The 26,176-nt window shown below is 39.5% G+C and overlaps 2 protein-coding genes across 3 annotated transcripts; both read right to left on the bottom strand.

Annotated features, from left to right (window-relative positions):
* Window positions 1-471: 471 nt before the first annotated feature.
* mettl1 (methyltransferase 1, tRNA methylguanosine) lies at window positions 472-7,430 on the bottom strand. The gene is made up of 6 exons (XM_085160949.1): window positions 7,229-7,430; window positions 6,883-7,010; window positions 6,603-6,787; window positions 3,919-4,032; window positions 1,491-1,592; window positions 472-1,268 (listed from the first exon to the last, which is right to left on the bottom strand). The coding sequence occupies exons 1-6, from the start codon at window positions 7,306-7,308 to the stop codon at window positions 1,143-1,145; spliced, it is 735 nt and encodes a 244-aa protein (XP_085017075.1). The 5' UTR covers window positions 7,309-7,430; the 3' UTR covers window positions 472-1,142.
* Window positions 7,431-7,556: 126 nt separating this feature from the next.
* LOC146518674 (E3 ubiquitin-protein ligase MARCHF9-like) lies at window positions 7,557-21,335 on the bottom strand. 2 transcript variants are annotated; one of them, XM_085160945.1, is made up of 5 exons: window positions 18,706-21,335; window positions 17,270-18,573; window positions 13,716-13,871; window positions 12,240-12,432; window positions 7,557-9,592 (listed from the first exon to the last, which is right to left on the bottom strand). In XM_085160945.1, the coding sequence occupies exons 2-5, from the start codon at window positions 17,612-17,614 to the stop codon at window positions 9,273-9,275; spliced, it is 1,014 nt and encodes a 337-aa protein (XP_085017071.1). In that variant the 5' UTR covers window positions 17,615-18,573; window positions 18,706-21,335; the 3' UTR covers window positions 7,557-9,272. The 2 variants fall into 2 exon arrangements, with proteins under 2 accessions (XP_085017071.1, XP_085017070.1); XM_085160944.1 differs by having other exon boundaries at window positions 17,270-21,335.
* Between the last annotated feature and the right edge of the window lie 4,841 nt (window positions 21,336-26,176).

The following is a 26,176-nucleotide window of genomic DNA, read 5'->3' as shown; positions in this document are numbered from 1 at the left end:
CCACTATAATAAAATTCCAAGAAAGTCTGGCTCCTTGGAAGCAAAATCTAAAGAAATGTGGAGAGGCTTGAGAGTTTTGCACACAACTCCATACATGTGGTGAACAAAGGATACAAAAGTGGAAAGATTTCTAATTGTGATGACGACATGTATTTTGAGTGCTTCTCTCTGCTTTCAGCTCAAGTTTTCCAGTGTCTGGGTTTCAAACATGAAGGCATGTGCTGTCCTGTTTTTGTAATCACCGCAGCCTGCAGCAGCAAATGGGATTCAAATCTGCCCAGCTCCCTTTCCAGACTCCTGACTATCTAGCAACTTGGAATGCTGAGTTAAAATGTTTAAATGAACACAAAGTTAGCATTTTCACTGATTATATAATTGGACTTTATAATGGAACATGCACTGCATTTGTAATGTAATCCATTCCAATAATATGGCATTCTGTGCAGTGAGGTACAACAGCCAGTCTAACAGTTCTGTTTTAGTTAAAGGGAGTAAAATGCTACAGTTTTATTTTGTGTTGGTATGATACACCCATACAGCCTATGGATACACATACATAGAAGAAGTTGATAACTTAGCACTCCAACACCTCATCCAAGTATTAAAGGCATTCATGTGACAGCACATGAGAAATTGCTAAAGTAATTATTGCTCCAAAATACCAAGATGATTTGTGGTTTTAGATCACAATATTTAACCTGTCCATTTTCATTATTATTCTAAGAATAATGTTAGTAAACAAATTATGAATATAGAAATCGAGTCATTAAATGCATTTAAAATTTTGTTAGTAGTTGTTTTTTTTTATTGAAATACTGTACATCTTTACATGACATCCAAAACCAGCACGCTGACATTTGGCGAGTGAAACTAATGAACAAGAGAGGCAAAAAATTAGAAAGTGTAACCAAACATGTCAGATCCTGTCATGTGCTACGTCTCTTTTACAGTCTGAGAAAATTAAAAAAAAAAAGATCAATTCTGTAAAAAAGCCCCTCCAAAAATAGTTTTTTAAAAATCTGCTAATATTAAAAGGGTCCATTAATAAAAGAAAAAAAAAAATCAGCATTCATCTGGTTGGTGAAAAATCCATCAGCAGAGCAGCTGAACCCACGCACAGATGACTGCATAAGGCCTTTATTTCAGGAAATCTCATGTGGATCCTCAATCCTTCGGAAAACTGCAAGAAAATTCTTTCCTCCATTTCTCTGCACTTTCTTTCCTTCCTCTGTGCAGGTACCCAGACGACTTATGATGATATCATCGGCCTGCCAAAAGAGGATTTAGGATTGAATCACATCTAAGGGTACAGCAGACCAAAACGTGCATTTTCTGACACTGTTCAGTAACTTTTTTTAGCAACCCCCCCTCCGAAAAACTATTTCCTATTTCATATCCTACTTTTGACTACTTTGCTGCAGTGAGCAGCTGAACACCAAATGCTGATGTCATGACCTGCAAACACAGCGATGCAAAGCATGTCAACGTACCAGTTCTTCATCGAGGACCCGCGTGAACAGTGGATGTTCACTGAAGTGCTTCACCATCCAGAGGTGGACTTCCTCCACATCTGTGATGGTATATACCAAACCCTGACACAATCAGACAAACACACAGAGACCATTAACACAGCTCTGAGAAAAATACTAAAACTTTGCTATTTACTGATATGAACCCATTTATCAAAAAACAAACACACTCACTGCACTGATGAAAAAATAAACATATATTCGAGTCTCTTTTTTTTGACACTGTCAGACATTTCAGACCTGCAGTTAGTTATATGGTTTCATCACCTTTGGAGAGCAATTTATCTCTAAAGATAAAAATAACCTATTGCCAACACAGAGGTGAATCACCTGTGTCAAGGTAGTTTACTTTGGAGACCGTGCTGATAAAATTACTAGAACTTGGATTTCTTTGAACACTTTGAAAAGGCACAGATTTCCACACGAGTGCATGTCAGCACGTATGTGTCTTAATTTCCAGAAATAAAAAAAAAAGCAGGGTGAGGGACGCCGTTTTATCCTGCCATTCTGACAATACCCAAGATTTAAAACTTAGTCACAACTTAAAATTAACTCGTTTTGGTTTGAAACTGCCTCTACAAATGAGTGTACACTTGACAGCCTCCGCTCCCACCGGCAGTAGTTCTGGCTATGAGCCAACGCTGAAGGCCCTTGTAGAGTTTGCACGCACACCTGCGCACACACAACGTATGTATGCACACGTGCATCAATGCGCACACACACAACGAAGGAAAAATTATAAATTTAGACACAAGCCTTCCATTGTTCCCCACAACCTCCATCAGCGTTCACTCCCAGTGTCCCACTGCTGCCTTGACAGCTCTGAGAGGCAGGACTTGGGTGTATAAACCAGCTGTAGGCCACACCGGTTCCCACATTTTATTTCCTGTGAACTCACAGGTTTGTGCACAGTTCAATTATGTAGGAAACTAGGGAAGAAATTGTAGTTTAATTCTCAACTGTGACCCATACTAGGGAAAAGAAATTTTATTGCATATATGGAAAAACACTTACAGTAATGATACAAGCTAAACCACACTGTTTTAAGTGGTTATTGTAGTGATACACTATCAATTTCCACTGTCAACAAATTCCATTAAAAGCTCCAAACCATCAGTGAACTCAGCCTATTAAAGCAGGATTCATGGTAGTGCATTTGTATAGGTTTGCGTTGGTGTTTGGATATACAGAGTGAAGGATTATGGGTATACAACCTACAAAACATATACAGAGGCTAAGTGGGCTTAAACAGAAAGGGCAGCAACAGTAGAGTTTACCGCAGAGAGAGATGTTTTCAACATTGTTAACACTCCAGGGCACGCTGAAGGACCAACAGGAAGCAAGAGTAAGACGCAAGAGACGTCTTTATTTACACATTTTTCACACTGCCCCCGGGTGACAGTAACACAGTACAACATGGAGATGGCGGTCTGCAAAGCTGTGCATAAGCTCAGCGTAAGATCAACGCACAACTACGCTGGTCTCTGAACAGCTGTTGTGTTTATCCAAAGACATACGTGAACCATACTGCAGCACTGAAGAAAATGCTACTTTAACTGAAGCTCAGCGCTAATGCAGTAGCCATTCTGACTGTGCATCAATCTGAGATTTCCTTCTTTTCATGCACATTTCAGTAAAAATGACAACCAATCAACATTTCTTTACTCCAGGTGACTGAAGCAGAAAAAATTTGTTTTTTATGTTTGTTGTTCGTATTTTATCTGAAGCGATAAAATTATTTGTGCATTTCCAATTTTAAATGATAAGCAAGAAAACTGAAGAGTTATTTTTTAATTTATTATCCAGTACAACAAGTGAGAAATGTAATGCAAAGCTAGCTTAGAATCCTAAGCTATGTATTTTTTCCACTCATTTAAAAAAAAAAATCATAGACCGACCGATATCTAAGTTGATCGTTCTATTTGTTGATTCATTGGTATCTGCATTTATAATGGCCTGTTGCCCACCTAAGGGCACTCTACAAATTCCCTGTTAACAACACGTTTTCGGAACGCCACATACACGACAACCCGCTGATCCAAGCAGTGTCGAGCAGAGCGCCAATGAGCAATCCAACTTATTGTAGCAATGAAAAAAGATTATGTTTAAATGCAAATATCATACAATCTTAATAAGAATTCATAAATAACTACATATAACAAATCTGTTATGTCTAAAAGCAAAAAAACAAAACAAGCATTAGCTGTTATATCGGATTCTCTTACATCCCTAAATATCGGTATTTGTCTTAAATATCCGATATCAGTCAGGTTTTAATTACATTGAAAGAAAACTGGAAGAAGGACAATGTTTTACATTTCTGTCTGATAAATGATGTGTGCATTAATGTCCACTAAAAACTTGGAATAAGCATAACTCAAATACATACCCCTACTCTGAGCGTGTAGGCGTATTCTGCCAACAGAGTGGGACTAATGATCCTCCATTTGTGCTTGGTCTTCTTAAAGTGAGGGTCAGGGAAGAGGAAGAACATCTTAGTGAGCTGAGAGACAGAAACAACACGGTAACAGTCACACAAGCAAGGACCAAACAAAGTGTAGGCAGTTTTATTCAACTATATTTAGCCATGCAACACAACAAAAGGTGAGCAAATCTGGCCCCCATAATATGCTGTTGGATTTTAAACGCTGAGGATTGAAAAGTGGAATTTCCCTCCTTGATTTCTTTTTCCTTTTCTTCCCACAAAGTTCCCCGTGTCTCCGTCCTTGACAAGTGTACAAGTGCAGGCTCCGTTCATATTTGTCTGGCTGATATATTAAAAATACTTCCAGTCACTTTTTATTAGTTAAAATAAATAACATCAGGTACAGACAGAGAGTTGTGGGGATAATCACCGGGGACGGCTACAGCCTCAGGGGCTCCTTCAGTGCTGACAGAAGGTGGAAAAACCTTCAAAGAACTGAATTATTTTTGGGTTACAAAACACACCAACAAGAGGGAGGAAACAAAGAGAGTTTGAATCTTTTAGAATACACTGTTCTGACACTTGAAACACGGCGTGCATGTGGGAAGGATTGTGGCTAGATTTTCATTTCTAGTCTGGGTGGTCCTCAGTTAATACTGTCACTTTGAAAATTTGAATGATTTTGAGCCTATTGTAAGAAAAGGTAGACACCCAACGTTAAAGGAGGATGCAGCTGCACTGTTCAGCTCTGGGGAAAAAAATATGAGCCAAGAGGTATTAATGCTTAGAGGCACTGAAGCTCTGCAAAGTTGCTCTTAGCACTGTTCAAATCCCCAACTCTTTCCAGCATGTCCTATTATTTTAAATGACCTGAACTTGCACACTAAAATATAAATACATTCAACAAATGTGCATGTTTCTATATGAAACACCTTCATGATTTGTGCTCCATAAATATGTCACTGTTACAGTTACTCCTCTTTTTCCTCCTTTAGTTGATACCCACACAGGGCATTTGAGGTGAATTTTTTCATGCAGGATACCTGAATGAACCCTGGTACACTAAGCCCACTGAGCAGTCTAATGCGGGTTTCAACAAGTCAGAGCGCTGCAGCTAATTGGGCTGGATAAAAGGCGTCTCGCTCAGCTGATGTGATGTCAGTCAATGACCCCATTGTTGTGAAATCCCTGGATTTATTGGACCTTGTATAAATTAATTCAGTCCATATGTTGAACACGTGCATATTCTTATTACCTTGGCATGTCCAGCACAGACTTTCAGCGTCAATTTAACGTTTTTAAAGCCCACGTTGGCTGAGCCATTGAAAAAAAGGTCAGGTTTGTATATGTGCTCTGATTCAATAACCTGCACATAATCATATTAATGCTGGCCCTATAAAACAGGTAGGTACATGTGGTTTTTCCTCTATTCATAAAATGCATTAGTGCCACAAAAATGGTGCCGCAGTCATATTCTTTAGGTTTGCTAGAGAATTGTAGAAGCTAAAATGAGCCACGAGCATTGAACCACAACAGAACCTGTAGTTGATGCTGATATCAATTTTTTGGGAGTATTTATATGCAAGCTGGTAAATATCCATAATGTTGGAGAAAGAACATTTTTCTATTTTTGCCTCTGTACACCACCACAAATTTAAATAAGGCAACCGATATGTGATTGAAGTGCAGTGTTTCAGCTTTAATTTAATGGATTTTAACAAAAATAGGAATTACATTTATTTATATACACAGAGACTCAAAAATAATTGGCTGATGAGCAGCCTCATTTCTATGTGAGGCCTGTTTTCCCAGTTATTTTGTGACAAGTGAAGCAGACAGAATATCTTAAGTTGATTCAAAGTGTTGAATTTTTATGAGCGCTAAAGAAATACCAGTGAGGGAGGTTATCATTAGGCTGAAAAGCTCAAATAAACCCATCAGAAAGATAAAATAAACTCCTAAAGTTTATCTCTAAGTGTCTGAAAATGAGGATGATGCATACATATGTGTAACTCCTAAACAGTTAATGCAACGTTTTTGTTAAACCTTAAAAATCTGCACTTCATTCACATCTTGATGGTCTGATTTAAGTGTAAGAACTACATATAAACTGTGTTATAGATGAATGCCGCACCGCAGACACTGACATCCGGTGTTATTATCTTATTCAAGAACTGAACATTTAATTTTAAATGTGTTTGATATTTGCCTAAAGGGGAAAGGTATTCTAATTTGATATGTCAAATGTGTTTGAAATGCTTTTAATTTCTTTAAAAACAAAAGTGAAAAACTGCGACTGACCCAGAAGTGATTTCTAACATTTTGCATTATGTTTGATTGAAGCCAGCCTGAGCCAGCTTTGGAAATTTAAGAGTTCTAATACGAATTCCAACAAAAAGCTCAATTAAACCAAATTAATAATGTTCCCTTTTTAATTTCTTAAATCACACTGCTGCCTTATAATGCCCTCATACTTAACCTTTTTCACTAATCCATTTTATGCGGGTAAGAGACCAAGAACATTTTTTAGGGGACTAATCTGCAGCATTTTTGTGAGCTCAAAGCGAAATATTTCTGCAGGAATTACTGAGCGAGTTAAGCCAAAAGACACCTCTGCCGTGCTGATTCATTAAACAGCAGTAACCCACCTGTCCTTTACAAAAGAAGTTGGGGAGGTACTTCATGGCATTGCTACGAATGCAGGCGATGTTCTGGTAGCTCGCTGGATTTGAGGCACGCAGCGACTGGATACGATCCTGAACATAATCTGACACTTTCACCCGGATCTCCATACCCAGGATGAGCTTATCTGGGAAGAGTGGAGATAACTCCACTTGAGTGCAGAGAAAATAAAGACACAAACATGATGTAGATTACGTAGCAATAAAGGGCTGAATGTGGTCTTTATACACAGGCTGTGTGTACTACCTAAAAGCCCCCCATATCCACATCCAATGTCAGCAAACTCAACTCGAGGGGGCTCTGTCTCACTCAGGCTGCCAGTGAATAAGTCTGGATACAGCTTGGACCAGTCCATTTTATCAGGACACACAGGGCTGAAGAGGAGGAGGAGAAAGTACATCACTATAAACAGTTTTCAATTAAATCGTATTCTGCGGAAGACAGACCCCTTTTAAAACTAAAGGATCCATCAGCAGCGATCCTCTATTTCCTGTTTCTTTTATGTTATCTGTTTGTTGTATTCTCATATCAATCCAAACACTCAGAAACACTTAATCGTGCTCAGAGAGCCGTGCACATGGAGCTCACTCACTAATCAAAGGTGTGGTGCGCCATCGGGTTTGAATGGGCTCGCTGTCTGTAGTAACGCTTCTGCGGCATGGACGAAGCCATGATGGATCAAAGGAAATCTGTTAATGCCGACGATATTCAGGATGTTCACCCAGTTATGAACAAACTGCCGGAATCTGCGCTCACTCACGCTTGTTTCCACTCAGTTTGTTAGTCGCAGGGTTTTTTCGTCATCACCAAGCGTCCGCTTGGGGTTGCCAGGTTTGCTGATACCGGCTGAAAAACTCAACATTACAGTTTCTTTGTTTTCAAGTGATTTGTGTTGTTTTTAATGTTCACTGATCTATTACAGAAACCACAAAAATATGTAAACAAATTTTACCTGCACAAAGATGAACGTAAGTGTAAAAATGCAACTCCTCCCTAGTTGTAGGAGGGAATGAAATTACCTTAAAGTTCTGTTTCTTTTCATGCATTCTGCAGTTATGTGGCTATATATAGGGTATCAGAAAATTCGCCTCTGACCCAATGGGAGCTGATCCTCAAGCTTGGAATTTTGAACGTTCCTCAGTATCTTAGCTGTTCCTAGGTCTGCTGTCTCTCGCACAGAAACCTCGGATGTTGTGCGTGGAATCTTTTAGAATCTTATCTTCCAGTTTCTGGGTTTGATTTCCTAGTGCTCCCATTACTACTGGGACCACTTTTGACTTGTTCCTTCAAGCCCCTAGTACTTCTCTGTTCATGCTGTCCACTGGGATGGCCACATCTATCACAGTTGGGGTCTTCTGCTCCTTGTCAGCCACCACTGTGCTTGGTTGATTCGCCAGCAGCTGCTTGTCTGTCTGGAAGTCCCACAGGATCCTAGCACCTTTGGTGGTGTCTCCCGTATGTGGCAGAGATGTTCTTGTATACTATCTCAGCCACTTAGTTGTGTCTTCACAGCACCTTTGTACAATCTGTAACTTGGGTCCTGCTGGCTGTGGTAGACCCCTGCCTTTATAGATCTGATTCTTAGGGGCCACAGTCAGAATGACATCCAAATGTCTTTACTGTGGATCCTGGTGGGCTGGACAAGGGACTGGTGCGATTTGCCTTGGAGTGTTGTTTTCCACAGTCCCAATAAATTCCTGATTAATTTTATTAGCTCACTATTAATCTTGTTCGGTGCCGAGCACTCCAGTGGTGCACTGAGTCGTAGGCTTTCTTGTTGTCAGTGCAGGTGATGTTCAGGTTGGCCTGCCTGGTGTTAGAGTCCTGGTGTACTGCTCTATCGACCAGGAGCTGGTGCTTTGGCCCTCTGGTGTTATTTCCAATGCCTTGCTGAGCTGTGCTCATGTATTGACTCATGTGCCTACTCAGTTTAATCAGTTTGGTTAGCACATTTTTTAATATTAGGATTTTTACTGACAATTGACGGTTTAAAGCATCAAACAGTCAGATCTTTGTTTCATAAATTGAGACGAGACAAAACCTAGAACATAAAATGTGACATTCTATGCACTTTTAACACATCCTAAAGTTTTATTGGGCATTTTCTTGACTTATCCATCAGTTCAACTTTAAGTGAAAACAGCACAAGTTACCAAGATCATGGCAAACCCTCAGACATACACAGAAACATTAGAAGGGGAACTGCTACAGTGGTCATACGTAGAAGCACAATCATTATCACCATCAAAATCTCCCTTACGTGTTCAAATCCAAATCAACCTTAAAAACAAATCCAAATCCAACTCTTTTTTTTTTCTTTTCTAAGTAAAACAAACTTGTTTGGTTACATTTTGAAATCTTAGTCATAGTGTTAAAAATGGTTACTTGCTTTAAGAAAGAATCTGTTCAAAATCATTTTTTTCTCAATTCACAGGCTTCACATTTAAAGTCTCAAATAAAAACTTCAAGTTTCTCACAAAATAGGTAATACTCATCCTTAACTCCAGCAGAATCTGAGAAGGAAATATGAAAGTGGAAGTTCATGGCAGTGTTTATATGGCAGATTGGGATTTTATTTAATTAAACCCCAATCAACACTTTTCTCCTCCTTAAACATTACAGCACTTTAGTCAGCTTCATACGGTGGTCACTCTCATGACCACCTCATGGTTGCTGCTGTGCAAGTTGTTGGGTCTTAGCTGGCTAAGGAAATGTAAAACAGTGTAGCCACAGTGGTGGTTGAGAATAGTCCTGATATGGCGGTTTGCCCTCCGGCTGCTGTCTGTGACAGTGTGAGAAGAGTTCCTCTCTACTCGAACAGTGCTTTTGCTGCTGGAACTGATGGGGTCCCCTAAGTCCTTTGCTTTGTCATAATTCAGCACTTTCCACTTCTGGTTCACTGCCTGCCAGCGCTTAAAGATCCGGTAGACAGATGATCCTTCGTGGATTATAAGGCCTGCATGTGAAGATCAAAGGCAAGAAAAGAAATGTTACTGTAGGCATTTAAGGGTGTAGAATGTTTCTGTCCTTGTCTGTGTTTGTGTGCAAACCAGAACATGGTGTGCGATGTGTGCTACAATTCCCAGGTTAACTGACATGTCTCCTTGAAATAGTGTGCAGCGGTGGGCAACAGGCTTTGAAATATGTGTGCTCTCATGTGGTGTGTGTGAGTAAAGTGTTATCCTATTGGCAAAGCCATGTATTGGAGTCTGAAAGATTTATCAGAGGGCCAATCTTAGCAGCAGGCTGTTATTTCTGGCCAATATGGCGATGCTGATCTATCAATGTCTGAATTTATAACAGCTGATAAATAAAAAATTTAAAGAGTAAATAAGTGACAGGAGAAACACCAGTCCACCATGTCATGAGTGTTAATGTTGCACAGTTTGTCCACTAGAAGGCACTTCCTGTCAACTTCCAACAACAATAACCAGCTGATGAGAGCAGAGGCGGGCTGAGCATAAACAAGTATAGCGGCCTGAGAACCAGCCTATTCATTTATGTCCTCTGTAATGGACATTTGTTTTTGGTCTAGATATCTTTTGACTTATTTGAGCTACCCTACTAAGTCCTGATGCACTAAATAGAGGACATCTTCCATTGATATTTCATGTGTTTGGGCCTCTTTTAGCTCCAAAGAGGAAGGAAATCACGCAAAAAAAATTAATTTGGAAGATCCCTTTTTCCTTGGTTCTCAGGAGGATATATCAGAATATTTTATACCACCAAATATTTGTATTGGTTTCTGTCTCAAAAATTCTATATCATTCCGGCTCTAATATAAACCCTGCAGTATTACAAAGGCAGCACACTCAGTGTAATACCTGCGTGTCAGACCAGAGTGTTCCTCTCACCATTGTCTGAGTACAAAAAGTTTTCAGGCAAACTCTTTCAGTTTTCTTCAGTGTGAAATCCTAGTGTTAACTTCATCCTCTTTGTGCTCCAGATTCGCTTCATCTCCCTGCAAGCCCCTGATCCTCTTTGGTCTGCCGGCCCTCCATCAGACCTTCATTCTATGTGGCCAAAGCCATTCGGGGACATGCTCTGCTAGAATTCAGATCTAACAACGCTAACTTTTTTTATATTAAAGCCACAAAAGCATCTATTCAAAATGTATTTGGTTTTATTTACAAACCTAACAAGAAGCAATCTTAATATTGGGGATGATTGGTTTTCTTTTAAAAAGGAAGTAAGCAGTTATATTAAATTACTTGTTATAGGGTAAGTTTGGATATGGTAACTGAAAATAAATAAATAAATAATGTTTCAGGATGTAGTGCAATTTTGTGTAATTATAGGGAATATGCTTTTTGAGCCCCTCAAAAAACTGATTGTTATTCACATAGCTTGGGAATCAGTGATTCTTTATATATAATCATGTGCAAAGGTTTTTGATCATTTTTGATACAATAGTCACCAGACTGCAACAGATGAAGCTATTAAACAGCAGCTGTAGCAGGTTTTGAAACTACCTTAAAAATCAGTGCAAGTTAGAATTAGACTCTGTATGTACTCTAGCCAAAAAAGTCACACATTCTAATATTTCACTGAACCGTCTTTAGCTGTAATGCATGCATTTGTCTTGGCTACGCTTCAACAAGCTTATGCAGTGTCACAACATTAATTTTCATCCTGAGTTGCGTTAATTGTTCGCCAAGATTTTGTACTTGTGATGAGGGAGTCGGACCGCTGCGCAAAGTGTTCTCCAGCACATACACAACATTATCAGTGGGGTTAAAGCCTGGAATCCATGGTGGCCAGTCCATGTGTGAAAATGATATTTAATGTTCCCTGTACCACTCGTCCACAAGAAACCCCAGCAACACTTGGGTAGGCATTACACTGCCCCCACAGGCTTGGACGGTATTAGGCATGATGGTTGCATCACTTCATCCCTTGTCTTCTTATCCTGATGCAATAAGAGACAACACGACCCTTTTCCATTGCTCCAGAGTCCAATCTTTATGCTCTATAGGCAAATAGAAGCCTTTTTTCTCTCCACTGATATGTGGTTTTCCTAAGGCTGCACAGCTGTTTGGTCCCATTCACATTTTGCTTCTGGAAACACACTCTTGCTTTCATCAGTAACCATAAACAAAGCTGCAGGTTCTACTGTTGATTTGCTTTACAATTTGATTTCACCAAATATTTAAACAATCTCTGACCGTTTGATCATTCGAGTTTTCTTTTCTGACCATATTTGTTCCTCGAAGTTGATGGTGGTAATGCCGTGCACCGTTCTTAATATGATTTCTGTAGTTATAGTAAGTAAATTTAGTGCAGGCCACTAATTCAACCCATCTTTTTCACAACCTGTTGCCAGCCCAAACATATAAATCACTGTAGTAATGATCCAATGGAAAACTCCTAAAGCACCTATTTACTTAGATAAACCAAACTGGAACCTTGCAGTGTATATGGACTCACGACAAATTACTTAGAATAATCACCAAAAGATAAATTCTAATAAATTATTGGGAAATTGCAGAGTTGTAAGATAAAAAGTCAGATTATGCAAGAATGGCACTCAGTTTGATGACATTTACACCAAGTGTGAAATATATAATAACGAATATGTGGCAGCCGTAGTATCTGTGTCTTACCTATGCAAACTATGTCCATGAAGCCGTACATGCCGTAGCATATCTGGAAGAGAAGGTCCTGCCGTTGCCATTTGGCTGAGGGGCTGAGAGAGGACCAAACCAACCAGGAAATACTTGCGATGAGGAACAGAGAGCCAAGGATAATGGCTGCAATCTGTACCTTCTCAATCACAGTCAGAGAGATGGCCTGCCACTGGATACAGACACAAAAACTGAATGAAATGGTTTTTCAGATAGAAACTGCAAACTGCTTCTTGATTATGTGAGATAATAGCACAGAGTTTGAATTGTTGCCGTACATCTAAAGAGGCCCTGGTTTTTTTATCAGCACATATTTCCCAGATGGTTTCTGTGATTTCTGGAGCATAATCACTGAATCTCACAGGCAATAACAGCAATTGTGTTTTGCAGGTTTGAAAGTGGATTTGAGGATAATCCGATCTCCATAATGAAACTACAGACTCTTCTCTGCTGCACCTTTTTGAAAGAGAATAAATTACTGGAAACAAAATTATTCTTCGTAAGTTTCAGTATCTCTTCTCTTTTTTGTCCTGCCACAAAAGAAAACTCAAAATTTGTCAAAATTGGAAGCATGTCTACTCCTGATTCTGACTGTAAGTAATCATAACTATGGTACTGTGGCATTTATTAATTTGGCATGTATTAGCCAGTATGGAACAACGGTAATGATGGCACATTCTCCAACATAGCATACGGCATCTCTCACACAGAAAAAGGACACAGGTCGAATATGTTCTGTCATTTCCTTCCCCTGGCCCCAGACCAGTCAAGGCAGATGGCTGCCCCTCCCTCACTCCGGTCCTGCCGGAGGTCTCATCCTGATAAAAAGGAGATCTTACTTTCCGCCTCTGCCAAGTGCTTGCTCACAGGAGATCATCAGATTATTGGAGTTTCCTTTCTAAAATTATAGGGTCTTTACCTTGCATTAGAAAGCTCCTTGAGATGGCTGCTGCTATTAGCATTAAGATGCTGAAATCAGACCAAATCATTCAACTCTTTCAAATGTGCAGTGCCTCATTTTATTGTTCTTGGCAACCTCCGCCTGCAAGCCCTCAATCCTCACTGTTTTCTTCTCCATTTGTTCATAGAAACCCTAAAATAGCTCTGTGAAAAGTAAGCAAAGCTACTGTGCTTCCTGTTGGGAACCGGTGCAAGTTTACTGAACAGCATGAGTTCAAAATGACTGGGAGCCTGAGGGGATGGTAATGTGAATACTTCATGGCCTCTACAGAGTGCCAGCACATTGATTCTTAGATTACAGTGACCCCTAATGTGATTATCGTGCTCCTCTGCCAGTCAGTCACTCAAATCTGGCAAATTAACCTTTATTGATGGCTTTCGGCCATAAAGCCATCAAGGACTTTATTCTTGTAGCAATTCTAAATCCTATAGGAAGGTTTTACACTGTTAACATTAAAACACAGTAAGAGTAGAACAAAACCACATTGACCATACCTGCAGTGGGTTTTTGGTTCTAATGGCCAACACCTGGTACTTAAAGTAGCAGAGCTCACAGCTCCAGGAGCCTCTCTCACTGATCCAGCGGATAAGGCAGGACTGGTGGGTACAGCGCACTGAGCCATCACAGCGACAAGGGCTCAGCAACTCCCCCTGCAGGATGAAACATTAAGTGCATGGAATAGCCTTCCACAGAGCCTCCTGTAGGGTAAAACTCCCACCGAATGAAGATTTGAGTCACACAGTTGACAGTAAAAATAGGAATAAAGAGCTCTATCGCTGATTTTGATTTTCACAGCTTTAAAAATGTTCCTGTTGTGTTTTACCTGGCGAAGACATTGTTTGAGGGCATCTCTGGGTCACAGACCTGTCTGGAGCAAGTACCAACAGATAAAATCATTTACTGTTTCTGGTTGGCAAGAAGGGGGGTGGTAAATGTTTGAGTTATGCCAGTGGGTTTTATAGGGTATGTGTGGCGTATTTACAAATACCATGAATTAAATCAAGACTGGACTCGTACTCCATTGCAGACAGCTGCAGACACCGTGGATGAATTGTTATTCTATATTATCTACAGGTCTGCTTTCAGGAAGAGTACACAGTTAGCGTCTCTGCAGTGGTGTGGTCGTGCTGGCTCAATCGTGGTCACTGCAAATTGGATGCATGTCCACTGAGATATACATCCACTGACCTGTCAATGTAGAACGTGTAAAGATAGTTACAGCTGTGTTCTGCTTTAATATGGAGTTAAAAACTAATTACACTTTCCATTGTTTTGCCTTGACTGATAAGCACTGCCTGTACATGTAACCTCACAGTGTTGTGTTATCTCTCTCAGTAGTGAACAGGATCCTGTAACTCCAGCCTCTCCTTTGGGAACCATCTTAGAGTTTATTGACTCTTCCTACTCTTTCTGACAGCTTGGAGTGCTTTACTTGGCAAGCTTTGCTGGCATTTCATACTGAACATTATTTGGCTTTTTCATCCTGCTGCTGTGCTGCTGATGCTTTGCTACTCCCTTTTTGTGGTGAAGTAATCAATAGCCAGTAAGGCTTTTTTTGTTGTTGTTGTTGTTATAAAGGGAGAGTTTTTGACGAAATTCTAGGAAATTATTACTTATGGGAAGGTTTGTGGTTTGAACTTTGGCTCCTCCAGTCTGCATGTCGATCTATCCTTGGTAAATATACCAATGGAAATGGAATGGAAATGCAGTACATAGGGTTAAAAAACAGAGTTGGTATTGCATGGTTGGTCAAAATCTGGTGGTACTGCATTCATAATTCCATCAATTTTGACCAAATCCCCAGCACCACCTGCTAAACCATGAAAGAGCCTCTGCTGTGTGTTAGAAATGCCTGCAGACACTCACTGTTGTACCTTTCTCTCCTTTTTGAGCCTTTTTCATTAGTGAATGATTTAAAGGTCAGTGTTAAAAGGTTCAGCACACACAAACAACATTCCTCTGAAAATATTCAGGTACACGGACTGGTCTGAAAATGAGTGAAGGAGCAGCCAAAGTCCAAAAAAATAAGAGAAAAAGACAAACTTTGAAAGACCAAGAAAGCCTGGAGAACTATCGCTTAAGACCACTTTAAAAATGACAAATAAGTCTGGCTTCTTGGAAGAAATATATAAAGAAACAAGAGGCGGCTCAAGATTTTTGCACAGTGTATAGTATATATGTGCTGTCTGCCTTAATATCCTGCGCTTAAGTGATTTCAAACATGAATTCACGATGACACTATGTGATATTCTTTGACTATATACTTCCTAAAACCTTTATCTGAATACACTTACCTTTCTACTTTCCCCTTAAAAGAAACCAGAGGATATCTGGTGCAGGTTTTCATTGTCAGCATGACTCCCTGAGGCCTTTGGACTGACAACACTCTTGCACATCTTAATTTATTTTCTGTCTGACTCTGGGTGACGTGCGAGGCCTTTAATTATGTGGATTTCTGGAGGCGAACCAAAAACTTTACGGAGACTCCAGCAGAGTCTGTCTGTGGGAGACACTTTCACTATACTTTGACCTTCCTGTAACTAAAACACATGATCAAAGGTTTGATCCCTTCATTAATGGTTTCTGCTACAGAGTCAGAGTTATTAAACAGATACTGCCCTTCGAATCCCTTAGAATAACAATGAGCATAGATTGATTTATTTTCATGCTGAGAAATCCTTCTTAAAACCTTTATTTATTGCTTTTTTAAAACAGCCTAATTTTGTGCATCAGATGCTGAATCTGTTACCGTAAAGACTTCACTACTTCACACAGTACATATAAAGCTCCTCCCTTTTCTCTGAGACTATTCTTAACTGATGCCCTTTGTCTGCCCATTGCTATTTTCAGATCGCTGTTGATAGATAGTTCCCCTATTTTAGTCTTACTCTCTCTGACTTCGTTCTCTCTCTCTTTTAAACTTCAGAGCAGATGTGATGCAGTCTTACAGATACTGAAAAGAAGTTGAAACTGATCTACAGTAGCTGACATGTTCTCCATGTGTTTCCTTTGCAAACACATGGAATTCTTACCACATCCATGGCCCATAAAAGGAATCCTTACTGATTTTACACATCAAGATTGCCTTAAAGGTCCTCGGGAGCACTTTTGCATTTGTGAAAAAAGATGTTATCACAGGTTATATCTGGCAAGCAATACAGAATTGTCTGTTGATGTACTCTCAGACTTTGGGGGCAGTGGGAATACTGAACTCCTTCATACCTGAGCATGAAAAATAGCCTTAGATTATTTGTTCACTCTTTTTAGTAACACAAGGAGACTATATGTACAGTTTCACTATGCAAACTTGAATTGACAGTATATTATGCTGAATCTTGACTCTTATGTGACTCCAGTAAAAGCTGAGGGGCTTTATTTGTGTGTGTCAGATGACACCACTTACTTACTAGTCCTCAGCAGCTTCAGAAATTATCCCCTGCTCCTAGCATTATACACCCAAATCTCTAACTGAGTTGCATTGTGGGTAATGCACAACACTTTTGGAGTTTCAGTCCTCACTGGTAAAGTAAAAATCTGGAGATTTCACCCTCTGCAGCTTTATCGGCTGTTCCCTTATTTTCCAAGCAGATGGATCTATGTGTTTGATTTCTTGACACAACCTTTATAACGACTTGGGACGGGCATTAGAAGTACACTTGTTGTGACTTCCTGAGAACCAGGAATTGTTCACATTTCAGGTAAATGTGTTAACCATTAGACCTGCTCCAGGTTTGACCATTCATTAAGTCTGCCTCTAGGTAAATCACACTCAAGTAAAGCATTTGAGTACATAATGAAAGAGCTTGAGTACACTGGGCTAAATGCAGCTCGGGCTGGTGGTAAACTTTAAAGATCAACTTCAACTTCTTTACTCTTTTGGACAATGAGTAAATTTTCTAAGCAAACCTTCTCCATGTATCCGGTGGAAACTTTTCTGAACAACTTGTCTTAAGACTGATTAGAGGGAAGCACCATGAACAAGCCACAGCCAGAGGCCCCAGTGGTGTTTGTTCCTCCAGCACCAATACCTGTTTTTTTCTAACTTTACCTTTTCTGGCCCCTGGAAGCAGATCCGGCACTGCGGTGATCGCGTCCCGCTCTCTGAGAGACTCGGGAGTGAAGCAGCATCCATGCTTCCTACTCCTCCCTGAGGTTTGGCACCTTCTTTATCCTCAAACGCCAGGCTTCGTGGCCGGAGGTCAGAGCCATAGTACTCCTCCTCGTCGTCCCGCTGAGAGCAGCTCAGCTGTGGCCAACCACAGCCTCCAATAGCGAGCCCTCTCATCGTGGTCTGTGTGTTCGGATCAGTGTCCGTCCTCCTGCTTGATCCAGAGCGCATCAGTAGCAACACTTTGAGTTCATTAAAGAACATCCGGATACGATACTTAAACATTCTTCAGCAGCTTTACTACACAGCCACAAACAGAGCAACCTTCAGCTTCACTGTCACAGTCCCTTCATCATCATCATCATCATCATCATCATTATTATTATTATTGTTGTTGAGGTATTGAATTGATTCAAGTAGACAGTTCAAATCTTACGGAATAAAATTCAGATCTCAATTGAGAAAGCATGCGACTAACATGATAGGCTATTAGATCAGCCCATAGCTCTTTGCATATCCTGTTGTTATAGCATGTGCACCGCAATCCAGCCAATAGGGAAGGATTATTTTTCATGGACAGAGGCGTTTTCTTTCGGGATTCAATGGAGGCTGAGAGCCACGAACTGTGAGGCACAAACATTAAAGTCAGAGTAGTCCAGCAGCATCCTCTTACACGTCTCCATCCCGCTCGCTCGCTGATATCGCAAGGTTCAAACGGGTCATCTCGATGTTGTGAATCACAAGGAGCTGTCCGAGGTTTGCCACAGAATGTTTTCTTCTTCTTCGTGCGGAAGCAGTGAGGGTGTCTGAGGTGTGGGGTTGATGCTGAATCCTATTACCAACTAAGTCCAATCCGATTTATATTTGAGTTTCTCATTTACCCACAGAGCGGGTAGAATTACACGAGGTGACAAGCGTGCATCCTTTGTTGTCTGGCAGTGGCATCCATCACTTCGCCACTCTTTCCTCCTGTTCGCGTTAGCCCTTTCCCCCCCTCTCTCTCGTTCTCTGCTGTTACATCGGGCGGTGGGGGGGGCTCGTCCCGCACTTTCTCCCCCTAAGCAGGTCCGACAGCCAGATTATAAAGTTAGAATCCAGCGGGGTTCAATCTCAGCGGAGAAAGCGAAGAAAATAACATCACATGAAAAAAAAATCCTTTCACAGCAACTTGTAATGCCACTTCTTTTCCCGACCATCTCTGCGCCACAAATCAGGGAGAGCGAGAGGATGCCAGATATGGATTCCTGTGAACACAAAAAGAGCAGACCGCAACTGTCCCTTCCAGGTTGCTAAAAAAAACACTGCACCTCCTCACTTATTTAGCAAATCATATAAAGACCCCGGAGAATAGGCGAGACAATGAAGTGCCACTTCACCTGGTAGACTGTAGTATAGTGTCTCCTTCATCATAATCCCCAGGATGCTGAGATTCGATTTTCAGAAGTTTCGCATGCACGTCAGCTCAAACCACCCAAACTTCGTTATCTGTATAGTTTCCTATTTTTTTAAAAAAAGACCTTTGCTTCCTGCAGCTAAGAAGAAATTATCTCCATCCTTCATTGGTGGTGTAGCTGCTGACTGTGGCTGCTGTCCAAGGTGCTGATATTCATGTGACGTTAAAGCCACGTGCTGTTATTCGTCTGCTGGTTGAGAAAAAAAGCCACTATTGTAATAATCCAGTGAGTGAGTGTATATGTGTGGTTGTGAGCTGTTCTGGTATTACCCATGTTGTGGGGACCTAAATCTATTCAAACAGTCAATTTATAGGGACGTGTCTTTCTTCTGGGGACAAAAAACAAAGTCCCCTCAAGGAAAATCATTGAATTGCATGGAGGTAATGAAATGTCCGCAGAAATCATGGAAGCCTAACAGTTTGCGTGTGTGTCTAACAACCAGAACAAAAGCTCTCCAGGGTTGAAACAGTAGAAAGTGTGCATATACGATGATTTAACAGATCCATCATTCACAGGAACATAACAACACAGCACAGATAATTGTTTCAGAGGAGACAGTGTACGGTTTATTATTAAATAAATAAACATGCTCTCTGTTCTCCCATTACAAGAAGCAGCGATTGGGCCGGAGCAAAAAGGCAGATTCAAAAGATGGAATGTTTTACTAGAATGAAAAAGCTTTATTTATTATTTTCTCATGAGACTTGATCACAGGGGCTGGAGGGAAAACTAGAGTCAGTGGTGAGGAATCCACTGCAACAGAGGGAGTTAGTTGTTGCAAAATGTCAGGGGGGGCAATTGTGGATGTGATTAGTTTTTACCTTTGTTCGGCAGATTTACGGGGGTTCGACAGGTGCTTCCAGGAGCAGAGAGGCAGCTATTACAGCTGCATTACTTTTAAGAAAAATAACAAATAAAATGTTATTCATTACTTTTTTGAGTAACAACCCCCAGTACTATTTACAGCACAGTGGTGAGTTTTAGCTTAAAAATACACCGTGTTATAATAAAAACTGTAAAAGTATATTTTGTGAAAGAAAGTCTAAAAATCGCCCTGATTGGTGATCTGTCCACAGTGTCCCTGATAGCTGGGATAGACTGTTTTCTTACAGTCGTGTAGAGAGAACTGAAGCATGTCTGCATGGACTCTGAGAACATCAGTGTGTCGTCTATTCGATGTGACAGGGACCAAGAGTTTTGACTGCACAGATTGCAATGAATATTTTGAGCCATAGGTCTTTGACCTGAACAAGTAGATGCAGTCAGACTGCTCGGTAATGTCCTAAGTATAAAGAGGTCATGTAGTGAGATCAGGAATTATTACTCACATTTATTATAAATCACATTTTTATGACACAAAGTTTGTTTTAGCACATTCAAGCTCACAGCTGCCACACTTTCACCCAAACCTCACCTAAAACAACTGCAAGGCTTCTGTGTAGGTGCAGATGTTGTGGTATTTATTTAGACTACATGAAACTGTGCGTGCAAATGTGCATTTGTCATTATTTATTTTGGTGTTAAATAATTTTTTAATTTATGGCTTTATGTGTTTCTTAAAGCAGCCACTGTTTCCCATTTTGACAGCTTCGTATGAAGATGCAAAGCTGTCAAGAAGGCATGATGTCATTACCTGGTAAGGTAACAGAAGAGCTTCTTCGGAGTTTAATTGGCACCGTCTGTGTTCCAGCTTAACCAAACTACCTCATTTACATCAGCTGATTGTGGAGGCCAGGTCGTCTGATGCACCGCAACACCTGGAGGCTGTGTAGGGGCCACAGGTTCACCTGTCTGTGATACATAAAGCCATGGTAGCTGGAAACATAAATCTAATTGGACCAAAGCACATACTTTGGTCTTCCACTAGTTCAGCTTGTGTTTCTTGGCCCAAGTGATTTTCTTCTTATTATGGAGCTCCCTGGGTAGTGTGTGCTGTTTGAACTGTGGGAAGCATTGGGCTGTACTCTGAGGTGCTAGTAATAGGCAATTTGAGGCTGGTAACCAAACTTTCATCAGCCATTGTGACATGAAATAGTACACAAGCACGGGTGTTGCTAATCACATTAATGAAGGTTCAGTTATTTTTAGGTCCAGAAGTATCTTTAATGTGATTAGTAACATCTGTGCTTACCTACTACTTTAAGTCAAAATGGATTTTGTGAAAGCAGACTGTCATACTGAACAGTTTGACAGTTACTTGGATTTTATAGAACAAAGGATCTTCTTATTGAAAATGACATAAACCTCATTGAGAAGTAAATCAATCATTTAAAGAAGGAATATAGAGAAAAGTGATACTTCTTAAAAACACAAGAAGTGTAGTCTGAGGTGATGAAACAAAGCAAAAACAAATAAACAAAAATCAACAACTAGACAAATTATTCCAACGAGACAGAGCTTTTTTTTTTTAACCTTACTTAAATACAGAGAAGACATGAAAGAAACACTGATGACTTGCTTTTTTCAAGATGCAATTAATACAAATTCAGTTTAGAGTAGATTATAATACCCAAATATTTTCTTTGTCCTTTCAAAGTGTTCCAGCACCATTACTGGTTAAAGCAACTACTGCTTATTTATTAAGCAGTAGTTCCTTGTTTGCTCAAATCTACATTTGTAGAATATTAAAATGGAATTACAGTGCTTCTTAAACTTGTAAAACCTTTTTAAAAATATAATACTGTTATCTGAATAATTTGTTTTTTAGAGTTAGCAGAAAAATAAAGGTTCAAATCATTAATAATATCAGAGAAAAGAAACAGTTTCAAGGTAGAACCACGAGGCACCCCTCACTACTGTGTAATCAAATCTGATTTGCACTCATGCAAAAGAACAGTGCTTTTGATTATGCTTAAGTGTAGCTGTGAAAGATTAAGTAGCTAAATAAGAAATTAATAATAATATACTTAATTATATGAGACTAATAATATAAACATTAATCCAAATTATGAATATAATTATTAATCTGGAAAGCCCTCTGTTATATCACAAATATCATAGATTAAATGTTAATGTTAATGTATGAATGTCACAAATTGGCTCTGTGTAGGCAAAAAAGGCCCCAAATGCAAACCCACAGAGACGGAAAGTAAACTCAAAAAGAACACAGCTTTATTGTCAGCGTGGTGGTTATACAAACAACAACACAAAACTAAACTAGGAAAAACTAATGCACGAGGAGCCACAGGGAGACTCACACACAGCTATGAGGGAGGACGCAACACTGAACACAGGAAGACTGAGGACTTAAATACAAACATGAGGTGATCAGGAGAAGTGGCAACACATGTGCAAACAGCTGAAACAAATGAACATAACAATGTCACAGGGGAAGTGTAAAACTAAACACTACGAACACAGGAACACAGGACCTCTTCAGAAAAAAACAACAAATATGATGAAACGCAGACATGACTACATGAACTTGACGACAAAAGACATGGGAGACTTAACACAGGGGTTGAAAACACAAGGGGAATCTAATAAACAAATGAATTTAGAAAACTCAATGAACTTAAACATGACCCATAAACATCAAAATAAACGAAAACTCAAAACGCTGGGTCAAAAGACCCAGGATCATGACAATGAGCTGAAGATGGTCTTGTTTTTCCTATTATACAGGTTATTTGTTGTGTACTAAGTACCTCATGGCCCAAAAAAAACCAAGAAAGAAGTTTCAATCTGAAACTTCTTTCAGTTTCAATCTGAACAATCTGAACAAGACTTACGTGAAAATCATCTCGGGTTAAGATATTTTAGTCATGCAGAGTGTATTAAGCTTTCAGTGAGTCAAAAAATGGCAACTTGGGAAATTTCTAAATATGGTAAATGGCCTGTATTTATATAGCGCTTTACTAGTCCCTAAGGACCCCAAAGGGCTTTACATATCCAGTCATCCACCCATTCACACACACATTCACACACTGGTGATGGCAAGCTACATTGTAGCCACAGCCACCCTGGGGCGCACTAAAACATATTTAACTTTGTCTACATTTTTTAGCAACGTAGAATTCAACTTGTGTTACTTTTCATGTATTTTCTTAAGTGCAGAAAGCACAGGTGTAAATCTTGAAATGAATAATTAAGTTATATACGTCAGGTAGAGGTACGGTTTTCAGGGGAATTGTGGGGGAGAAAGCTCATCAGATATTAATAGCGCTTGCATTTTTCAGTGATAATATTAAACTTTAATCATTTAGAATAAGTACTTTTTAAAAAGAGATACAGAATGCATAAGAAACCTAATGCATCATACTGTAGTGGTCTGTGTGTGGAGTCTTTACCTGGTGTCTGAGCTTTGTGTTTTTCAAAATAAAGGGGTGGGGGGTGGGGGGCAGATGAAAGCTCCAGAGATGCCTGAAACCCTAAGGAACAACTTTATTACCAGACAAACGTGTTTTGGCTTGTGGCCTTCATCGGGGCTATTACAAAACACCAAACAGCACCAAACAGGTGCACAAAAAATGCAAACAAGATAAAAAAATTATACATAACAATCACAGGAACTCTAAGAAATGAATTCGATAAACTAAACAACAACAATTTGCATCACAATTTTTTTAGAGACATTTTTTCAGAGACAAAAATAGATTGAATCACAGAAACTCATTAATAGCTAAATCTTCATTTATACCTTTGGGAAATAAACTCTTTAAATGGAATATCTAGAATGCCTCTCACTTTTCTCTGATGAAATTGATATAACCAGCTCTTTGACTGAGCTTAATGGCTTCAATGCCTATGAAGAATAAAGATGAGCTACAATGTTTTTCATTAAAATGTCTTGCAACGGGTCTGGCTAAATCATTTCTCTTAATAGAACTTCTGCGTTTGTTAATTCATTCTTTCACAGGACAGGATGTTTGTTTGCATGGACACCGTATCATGTAGACCACATTTTTAGTTTTGCTGGTAATAAAGCCTTTTGCATCAATAATCTTGCCACTTGGTTTTACATATTTGAGTATTCTCAATGTATGGAAGACCCACAATTAAATGACCTTGTAGGTTATGAGTTACCAGGTGTTGTTTCTAAGGTTTTAGAATCACAAAAAGCTCGAATAACCCTATCCCTAACGTTTTTATCATTCTTTAAAAATCTCCTGTAAATTCGAAGGATGTGCCAATGTTTTAAAATTATTTCTTTAATGTTCCTGGTTTTTGTTGTAATGGTTGTGCAAAAAACAAGATTTCATTTGGCTTTTGGAGGTTTCTTAGTTACCAGATAAAACTTTCTGTTTTTTGACTCCACCTTATTTTCTGCAAATCTTAGCCAGTCCTCTTTGTCATTTTTATAACATCTTTTCTTTGCTGTAATTATATTGTTCAGGAATTTCACAAATGCGTTTGAATCTAACGACTTGGCTTACAGGTAAACCTTTTTTGAGGCTGAAAACTTGCAGCGTGAAGTGATGTATTTCAATACGTAGGTTTGGAGTAAAGAGAGGTGGACAGAGATTTGTCTTTTTTGGTTACTATTATGTCAAAAAAGTTCATTTCTTTACTACTATGATCAAGAGTAAAACATCAATCTGCAAAGTGTTCATTTAAAAATCGTACAAACTCCAATACTGTGGAGACTGATCCCTTCCAAAATAAAAATACATCATCTATGTACCGTTTCCAATACATGATGAATGGTAGAAAAGGATTTTTTTGGTGGTCGTATAAAATTCATTCTTCCAGATCTCTGACGTTCTCTAAGTTCTCTGATGTTTTTACAGCTCTTAAAAACAAGTTCAAATGGACTTACAGAAGGAGTTGGCACAAAAGAAAGACGAAGTTCAAGCACTGATAGTGGAGCGGGAGTCAATACAGTTCTGCTCAGGTTGGCAACAGCTGACTTCTTCCCCAATATTGAGATCGGTTCCATGGGCGGTCGAATGGATCTTTTCCTTTTCCCCCATCATCCAGGAGATGGGGGTTCCAGGGGACGAAACATTTTGCCCAAAAAAGGATATCCAAGGTGGCTGGAGAATTTACATTGTGTCTTTTTCTTGTTTGGAGAGGTTGAAGGGAATCTTTGCTTGGATGTGTGTGTCATTAAACCAAACTTTCTGTTCTGTTGGGCGTGGTTCAGTGATGGTGGAAGTATTGGTGGTTAAATTGTGAGCATCTTTAGACCAGGGATATATAAATCCCTCCTTATAGTCGTTCGTTTTAGGTCTTTTATTTCTTTTTCACATTCTGTTAGTCTTATATCAGGTTCCTCCATTTGTTTTAGTGCATCATTATTATCTCTTGTCAACACTTCCAGGCACTGTTCATTCTTTAATATTTCATTTTGTATCTTACTCTCTTTCTCATTCAAGTACTTTATAGTAATAGCCACCAGCCAAATGGCTTTCGCATATAGTCAAAACGCGTAATAAAGTTGTTCCCTAGTGTTTCAAGTGTTGCTGTAATTTTTATCTCACCAGTTCTTTATTTTTCTCCAAGCACCTTGGAAAAGGTGAAGTTGAGGCAGAAACTTTTAGATAACTGATTTTCAAAATAAAGAAATTTTCATAATTTATGCAGAAAGGAGACAATTTGGTCCATAATATGTTCAATCATAAGCTACAGTCATGATATTATACACAGTATCAGGGCTTACTGGGTCACTTTCATACAACTGAGCCATCACTGATGTTATTATTAACAGCTGTGTTTATAAGGCAAGTAAAATGTCTGCAAGGGAAGAGTCTATCGAAGGTTCTTAAAATAGTTCGAGATCACTTCCTTATAAATCTCTGCAACTGACTCTGTTTTCTCAGCAGTTCTCCTGGTAGGCAAAAAGCCCTCGAGCAGCTTAACAGTTTTAGAGAAGCAATGCCTTGTTTTAGAGTTTGTCCCAGCTACTGGGACAGCCTGCACGTCACTGTCACTGTACTATATTCCCATTTCTGGTCACAAGTAGATAATGTCTACTTTCTTCCCCTCTAGCAGGCAGCAGGTACATAAATGCATGAGTGATGGCTGGAGCAAAAGCGGTAAAAGCAGGGAAAGACTGAGCGCCAAATGGATATGTTGTGCAGGATATCAGAGCACAGAAATTTTAACTGACCAAATGGGATTTTATTTATAAAATACTACGTCCACCATTCGTGTTTTTGTTTTTTGACCCCATGCATCAGTGCAGACTGATTGTGGAGTTTGTTCATAACCAGTAAGCATCCATTAAGTAAATATAATGAATGTGTCTGGGATTGAATTCACCCGATTAAAGCCCCTTTATTTCCAGTACTAAACACTTGTATGTTGTTTTGGGTGCCTGATGCAGAATTCCCTCAAGGCACGGAGACAGACAGGATGTCCATTAGTGTGGACAGATGATAAGATCAGATTATTGTTAACAAGAGATTCACAGCCAAAAGTATTCAACCTAATAGCCACGTGTAATTCATTA

This window comes from Neolamprologus multifasciatus, chromosome 5, assembly GCF_963576455.1.
Source record: "Neolamprologus multifasciatus chromosome 5, fNeoMul1.2, whole genome shotgun sequence".
NCBI classification, from domain to species: Eukaryota; Metazoa; Chordata; class Actinopteri; order Cichliformes; family Cichlidae; genus Neolamprologus; species Neolamprologus multifasciatus.
The sequence above is the reverse complement of the archived record's forward strand: the minus strand, read 5'-3'. Positions and strand labels throughout refer to the sequence as shown.

Excerpts from the sequence above, each read along its gene's own strand:
- mettl1 (XM_085160949.1), bottom strand. The coding sequence starts at position 7,308 with ATGGCTTCGTCCATGCCGCAGAAGCGTTACTACAGACAGCGAGCCCAT. Across the intron at positions 6,788-6,882 it reads TGGATATGGGGGGCTTTTAG|TGGAGTTATCTCCACTCTTC; the intron begins GTAGTACACACA and ends TCTGCACTCAAG. Across the intron at positions 1,593-3,918 it reads CCTACACGCTCAGAGTAGGG|GGTTTGGTATATACCATCAC; the intron begins GTATGTATTTGA and ends TGATTGTGTCAG.
- LOC146518674 (XM_085160944.1), bottom strand. The coding sequence starts at position 17,614 with ATGTTTAAGTATCGTATCCGGATGTTCTTTAATGAACTCAAAGTGTTG. Across the intron at positions 12,433-13,715 it reads GAACCAAAAACCCACTGCAG|TGGCAGGCCATCTCTCTGAC; the intron begins GTATGGTCAATG and ends GTCTGTATCCAG. Across the intron at positions 9,593-12,239 it reads CATGGACATAGTTTGCATAG|GCCTTATAATCCACGAAGGA; the intron begins GTAAGACACAGA and ends CTTCACATGCAG.